The 7,513-nt window shown below is 42.7% G+C and overlaps 1 protein-coding gene across 2 annotated transcripts; it reads right to left on the bottom strand.

The window, feature by feature from the left end:
• Nucleotides 1-53: 53 nt before the first annotated feature.
• LOC116359800 (transmembrane protein 272) lies at nucleotides 54-7,039 on the bottom strand. Of its 2 annotated transcripts, XR_004206769.1 has the most exons (4): nucleotides 6,957-7,039; nucleotides 2,407-2,489; nucleotides 1,486-2,226; nucleotides 54-803 (listed from the first exon to the last, which is right to left on the bottom strand). XR_004206769.1 is itself a non-coding variant. In XM_031813515.1 (3 exons), the coding sequence occupies exons 1-3, from the start codon at nucleotides 6,967-6,969 to the stop codon at nucleotides 1,849-1,851; spliced, it is 474 nt and encodes a 157-aa protein (XP_031669375.1). In that variant the 5' UTR covers nucleotides 6,970-7,039; the 3' UTR covers nucleotides 54-1,848. The 2 variants fall into 2 exon arrangements, 1 of the variants encoding a protein (XP_031669375.1); XM_031813515.1 differs by having other exon boundaries at nucleotides 54-2,226.
• Nucleotides 7,040-7,513: the final 474 nt, after the last annotated feature.

Below are 7,513 nucleotides of genomic sequence, written 5' to 3'. Positions count from 1 at the left end.
GCCTATTTAGCTACTGCCTCCAAAATAAATTGATTTCATGAATGATTGTGTAAGATTTCTGAAAAAGGTATTATTTATTTGCAATTCAAATGTCCTTATGATAAAAAATGAATACCAATTCAATTGAGAGATTATTCATCACACCCACTAAAGATTATAATTACATTTAAAAAATGAGCTCTCGTGAGATTACGCTTTCATAGTACTTGATTTGACCACTAGATGGTGGAGTAGTATTGCTGTACTGTTAGATTGGCGGAGTTCAAAAAGTATCTTCCACAAGTCAAGAGCCTAATGTAACAGTGCACATTGCCTCCTGACAAACAAAATGATTTAAAATACTATAGAAAGTGCAAACATGAATTAATAAATATTAGTGCTAAAATCCTACATTGAGTTAAACACAATATACTGTACATGCTGACATCTGTGTTGATCAAATGTTGATCTGGAACTGTATATAAAACATGCCTTGTAAATTCAGACCCTACAAAGTACATGAAACAGTTGTAGAATTGTAGCACATGTTTCATTTGTGTAATTTAATATCTAAAAAGACAATTACATTGCACAAAAACACCCACACATGATGCAATCAAGTTAACAACAGGCTCCCAGGCCCACCTGTGTGGTTACATATGATACATGTAGATTTCACAGATTTGTTTGGGAGCTGCCACCAGAATGACTCTTCTTTCCTCGTGCAACTGTCTAGGTCACATATAGAGGCCTAGAACTTCTGTTAGTTATGCTAAGGTGAGTCTTTCCTTGTGCTCATATCTCCCCAACGTTACACACCCAACCTCACCTGTCGCTCTGCTCTTCTAAATACAGGACCATCTAACTGCAATGCCCCACTGTTCTACTAACTACAGAACCATCTAACTGCAATGCTCCACTGTTCTACTAACTACAGAACCATCTAACTGCAATGCTCCACTGTTCTACTAACTACAGAACCATCTAACTGCAATGCTCCACTGTTCTACTAACTACAGAACCATCTAACTGCAATGCTCCACTGTTCTACTAACTACAGAACCATCTAACTACAATGCCCCACTGTTCTACTAACTACAGAACCATCTAACTGCAATGCCCCACTGTTCTACTAACTACAGAACCATCTAACTACAATGCTCCACTGTTCTACTAACTACAGAACCATCTAACTACAATGCTCCACTGTTCTACTAACTACAGAATCATCTAACTACAATGCCCCACTGTTCTACTAACTACAGAACCATCTAACTGCAATGCCCCACTGTTCTACTAACTACAGAACAATCTAACTGCAATGCCCCACTGTTCTACTAACTACAGAACCATCTAACTGCAATGCCCCACTGTTCTACTAACTACAGAACCATCTAACTGCAATGCTCCACTGTTCTACTAACTACAGAACCTTCTAACTGCAATGCCCCACTGTTCTACTAACTACAGAACCATCTAACTACAATGCCCCACTAACTACAGAACCATCTAACTGCAATGCCCCAGTGCTCTACAATATTCTGTACAGATGTAGGATCTTTATTTGAGACAGTTTGCTACAGCAGGAAAATATTTATAAGGGCAACAGGAAATGTAAATTATTATGTGGATTATAATTCATGGACCTTTTTGTAGGGTTTGATACAGTACAATTTTTGTAAGGGAAAATCAAGCCTGAAATTTCAAAGTGGAAATTACAAACTTCAGAAGCCCTTTTAAACCTCAGATACACTACAAGCTTGTATTTCCTGCTGCGCCGGAACATTCCTGTAAAAACAGGATGATCAAATAAAAATCCTACATCTGTATGCTTCTCTGAGTCAGTCATCCAGCCAGCCAGTCAGTCACTCAGTCTTCATCACTATCCCCGTAGTCGTCCCTGGTGCTGGTCTGAGAGCAGACGTGTACACAGACCCCACAGCAGAGTAGCAGGAGCAGCACGGTGTGGCTGAGCGTCAACACAAACACAGCAAATAGGTACAGAGACTTCCTGCAGTAGTCCTGTGGCTGGTGGAAGGGTGTGATGAAGTTAGGCTGGAACACAGAGAACACCCAGTAGTTCCCCAGGAGGAACCAGACGAACAGGAACAGGCTGAGGATGACGTGGACGTAGTACTTGTTTGCGTTCTGTCTCCATGGATACTCGTCGGCATCGTCGTCGCCGATGACGACGGACTTGGAGATGAGCGACCTCATGCGGGTGATGTCGTACAGGAGCAGCGTGACCTGGAAGGTTCAGGGTCAGAGGTCGTGGGTCAGATTGGGGTGAACACTAGAGCGACAGTGCCTGCCTTCCTTACATATTGTTTTGCACTGTCTATCATTTTTATAGCCTGGAAGTGTTTGGAACCTGTTCTACTTTCCTGTTGACACATTACAACCTATGATCTGGAACACATCCATTACCTTTACACTGCCAATAACCCCACCCACCAGCAGGTAGAGAGGAATCATTGGCTGAACAGGGCAGTCGTCTATAGACTTCACACCTGCAGGGGTTAAACATCATCAATAGTTCATTAGTTTACCAACATAACTCAATAGAACAAATACAGTACCAAAACCAATACGTGCATCTCTCCAGACCCCCCTGTCTCAGTCTCCTGTATCTATGCTGTAATGGTCTATGTGCCGGGGGGCTAGTGTCAGTCTGTCCTATCTGGTGTAATTTCCTGTCTTATCTGGTCACCTGTGATCTTAAGTGTGCTCCCTCTAATTCTCCCATCTCTCTCTCCCCTCCTGGTGGTTCTGAGCCCTAGGGCCATGCCTCAGGAATACCTGGCCTGACAACTACTGGCTGTCAGGCCCCAGTCCACCTGGTCATGCTGCTGAGTTTCTGCTTGTTCTGGACCTGCTGCTTCGCCCCTCTCCCTCTCTGTCTCTCTGTCTCTCTCTCTCTCTCCATCTGTCTCTCTCTCTCTCTCTCTCTCTCTCTCTCTCTCTCTCTCTCCCTCTGTCTCTCTCTGTCTCTCTCCCTCTGTCTCTCTGTCTCTCTCTCTCTCCCTCTCTCCGTCTCTCTCTCTCTCTCCGTCTCTCTCTCTCCCTCTCTCTCCCTCTCTCTCTCTCACTCTACCGCACATGCTGTCTCGACCTCTGAATGCTCAGCTATTTAAAGCCAAATTACATTTACTCCTGAGGTGCTGACTTTTTGCGCCCTCTATAACCACTGTGATTATTATTTGACCTGGCTGGTCATCTATGAACATTTGAACATCTTGAAGAACGATCTGGCCTTAATGGCCATGTTCTCTTATAATCTCCTACTAGTACAGCCAGAAGTGGACTGACTGGCCACCCCTCAGAGCCTGGTTCCTCTCTAGCTTTCTTCCTAGGTTCCCAGCCTTTCTAGAGAGTTTTTCCTAGCCCACAAAGTTCCATAATGGGATGAAAATGGCAGCCATATTGGTCAGGGAGAAATCCAACCCACTTACTTATGCAGGAAAATAAAAGTGAAGGCATGTGATATTTCAGAAATTGTGTAATATAATTAATTATTGTCATCCTCAAATATTGTCATATGTATATTATAATAGGCCTGTGCTAAGGATTCTAAGCTCCAGGAAGGTCTCCTACAATTTTGGGCCAATTTTTTTTCTTCATTTTAGGATCAAGCAAAGCTTGTCATATTACCATATCTGATTATCCAATTTATATTCCACTGTGTTTTGTATTTTTCCGGTTTTTGTGTTTGGAATGGCACAGTGACAATTGCATCATCCTGACAATGCTACTATGACCTCACTTATGACAGGCCTTTTCAAAATTCTAATTGTAATTAATAATTATTGCGTCATCGTTTATCCCATGATGACGTAACTCCCGCCCCCCCCCCCCTCCTCCAGCCCTATAAAAGGAACCCCCGGCACATCTCAAAGTCATTCATAGTCTTATCTATCAATCACTATGCCCAGAAGACGCAGAGCCAGCCGCCGTATCCGCAGGCGCCGTCGCCCCAGGGTGTCCCGGCGTCGCAGGAGAGGAGGCCGCAGGAGGCGTTAGACAGGCCGGTAGGTTACCACCTACCTGAACTAACCGCCCCCTACCGGTTCTCCCTCCAGACTCGACCACTGGTAGTGCAGAGATGTTAAAAGTCTGCTTAAATAAAAGATGGGCGTTTAACTAAAACTGTTACGACTTTGTCTTTTTATTATTAGATGGTTTAGAGTTTTTTAGGCAGTATAGAGTTAAATAAGTAGATTAGGATAACAAAATATTGAGACATTGTAATCATTGTATCTGTCCCTGACAGGCGCAAGAGGAGAGTTGGCAAGGAGAAGGGGGAGACGTTACGAGAGTTGGCAAGGAGAAGGGGGAGACGTTACGAGAGTTGGCAAGGAGAAGGGGGAGACGTTACGAGAGTTGGCAAGGAGAAGGGGGAGACGTTACGAGCGCTTCCAACTAACTTTAAAGTATTTCTTGTTTTATTCGCAATCCACATAGGTCTAGGTATTAACTGCGCTGCTGGTTTATAGTCTAGGGCGGACCCATGCAATCCACATAGGTCTAGGTATTAACTGCGCTGCTGGTTTATAGTCTAGGGCGGACCATGCAATCCACATAGGTCTAGTGTAACTGCGCTGCTGGTTTATAGTCTAGGGCGGACCCATGCAATCCACATAGGTCTAGGTATTAACTGCGCTGCTGGTTATAGTCTAGGGCGGACCATGCAATCCACATAGTCTAGGTATTAACTGCGCTGCTGGTTTATAGTCTAGGGCGGACCCATGCAATCCACATAGGTCTAGGTATTAACTGCGCTGCTGGTTTATAGTCTAGGGCGGACCCATGCAATCCACATAGGTCTAGGTATTAACTGCGCTGCTGGTTTATAGTCTAGGGCGGACCCATGCAATCCACATAGGTCTAGGTATTAACTGCGCTGCTGGTTTATAGTCTAGGGCGGACCCATGCAATCCACATAGGTCTAGGTATTAACTGCGCTGCTGGTTTATAGTCTAGGGCGGACCCATGCAATCCACATAGGTCTAGGTATTAACTGCCTGCTGTTAGCTGCGCTGCTGGTTTATAGTCTAGGGCGGACCCATGCGTAAAATATTCAACATACTATCTTATCACCCGCTGCCCTGTTATACCCAACTTCACACCTTTCAAACAATGTTGTCAAATATAGCAAGGAATATAATGCGTCATATAGCTCAAGCACTAGGCCTAAAACATAGGAAACAAACGTGAGCTGGTAGATAAAGTGGAGAGGTAGAAAGTAGGCATACTTCTTCCATGCTTGGATGTGGTTGCATCTGTGACAGCTACAAATTCTGTCTGGTCACTTCACTCAATACTTTCTATTTTGGGGGCAGCTAAAACCATAATTTGGTCAAACAGTTACATCCTGATTCCTGGATGAAAGTGTTTGCCCTGCCCCTGTATCTTCCCTCGGGGGTCGGAGTAGCCTAGCTGGAGAGGGTAGAAAGAGAAAAACATCTAGAATTAGGCTACACAACATTTCAAAATGTAGAGAGCCTTTTGGCAAACTCCAAGCAGGCTGTCATGTGCATTTTACTGAGGAGTGGCTTCCGTCTGTCCACTCTACCATAAATGCCTGATTGGTGGAATGCTGCAGAAATCCCATCTCCACAGACGAACTCTGGAGCCCTGTCAGAATGACCATTGGGTTCTTGGTCACCTCACTGACCAATTGGCCCTCCTCCCCCGATTGCTCAGTTTGGCTGGGCAGCCAGCTCTAGGAAGAGTCTTGGTGGTTCCAAACTTCTTCCATTTAAGAATGATGGAGGCCACTGTGTTCTTTGGGTCCTTCAATGCTGCAGACATTTTTTTGGTATCCTTCCCCAGATCTGTGCCTTGACACAATCCTGTCTTGGAGCTCTACGGCAAATTCCTTCGACCTCATGGCTTGTTTTTTGCTCTGACATGCATTTTCAACATTGGGACCTTATGTAACAGGTGTGCGTCTTTTCCAAATCATGTCCAATCAATTGAATTTGCCACAGGTGGACTCCAATCAAGTTGTAGAAACATCTCAAGGATGATCAATGGAAACAGGATGCATCTGAGCTTAATTTCAAGTCTCATAGCAAAGGGTCTGAATACTTATGTATATGTTTGTTTTTTTATGTTGAATAAACTTGCAAAAATGTCTAAAAACCTGTTTTATCTTTGTCATGTGTAGATTGATGAGTATTTTTTATTTTATAAAGAATGTTTAGAGTAAGGCTGTAACGTAACAAAATGTGGGAGAAGTCAAGCGGTCTGAAAATGAAGGCCCTGTATATATAACGTGTGTTCATGGTAGGACAACAATACATTTTAAAGAGAAAGCAGGTGACATGTTCCCATGGAAATAGGCCTATGGGAGTTTTTTAAATGCTCTGGAGTTGAGAATATATTGGTATATCCAGAGACCAAAAAGATAAACAGATAAACACATTTTTGATTTGTAGGAGGGGGAATTGCATTAAATCAAATTAATCATTTAAATGATATACAGTCCATAAGGACGGGTGCCATTAGTAATTATAACTTTAGTTTATACTGGTTTTATACCAATTTTCTGTACAAGTAGCCTCTAAATTATATGTAAACAATCCATAAATGTCAACATTTTTGGTTTTCTCAGAAAGCTGTTAATGCAATGATATGATACAATATCAGAACTTGTTGCATTTACCACTTGTCTAAGTCCTACAGAATCATAAACTGATTTCAGCCAGTGTGGCTGTGGATTGACTATGTTGTTTGAATGGAATGTTGGCATATTGGCATTTAATTTGAAACATTCATGGAATCATTCCTCTAAAACCGTCTGGTTATCTAGCTCACAAACAAACAGTGTTGATAAATTCTTCATTTTTTTTACCACATTATCTTACCACGCTGGCTGACCAACTCCCTGACCAAAATGGATGACCTTAATCCCATCAATCATAACAAGGTTCATGTCCATTCTAGTATTGTCATTTATAATTACATGGTCTTACCTACAAACGCCATGGTGAGAGGAACGGCAAGAAAGAACAGAAGTCCCACCACAAAGTAGGCTAGAGAAAAAGAAACCGTTATAAATCTGTCCAGCAAAATACATGCAAAGCATTAACCATCAAACAAGTATGTAGCTTTTTTCCTGTTGTTGTGTTTTTCCATGTTAATAAGTGGCCTCCTCTGTATGCACTTTGACTGCTGCAAAAGGAATTCCTCTTGATGACATGAACATTTTCTGAATCTTATTAAACTACCATTACCACTATCCAGTGTTGATGTAGGCCTACTCCAGATGAGTCCGGTGTCGAGACCACATATTGAGTGTCTCGGTCTTGGATACATTTTTACTCTGTCTTGACTTGGACTCAGAAACCAGTGGTGTAAAAAACAAACATCAAAACTAATAATTATCTCCCCCTTCAGTCAACGCATAAAACCACTTTGCTGGACCAGATATCCACACTCCTTCATGACACATATTAAAACCAGTCTCGATTTGCTCCGGTCTTGGTCTTGACTCGGATTGGCTTTAGGTGATCTCGAACACAACACTGAC

This window comes from Oncorhynchus kisutch, unplaced genomic scaffold, assembly GCF_002021735.2.
Source record: "Oncorhynchus kisutch isolate 150728-3 unplaced genomic scaffold, Okis_V2 Okis05a-Okis16b_hom, whole genome shotgun sequence".
Lineage (NCBI taxonomy): Eukaryota > Metazoa > Chordata > Actinopteri > Salmoniformes > Salmonidae > Oncorhynchus > Oncorhynchus kisutch.
Note: the sequence above shows the minus strand (reverse complement) of the source record. Positions and strands in the feature narration are given on the sequence as shown.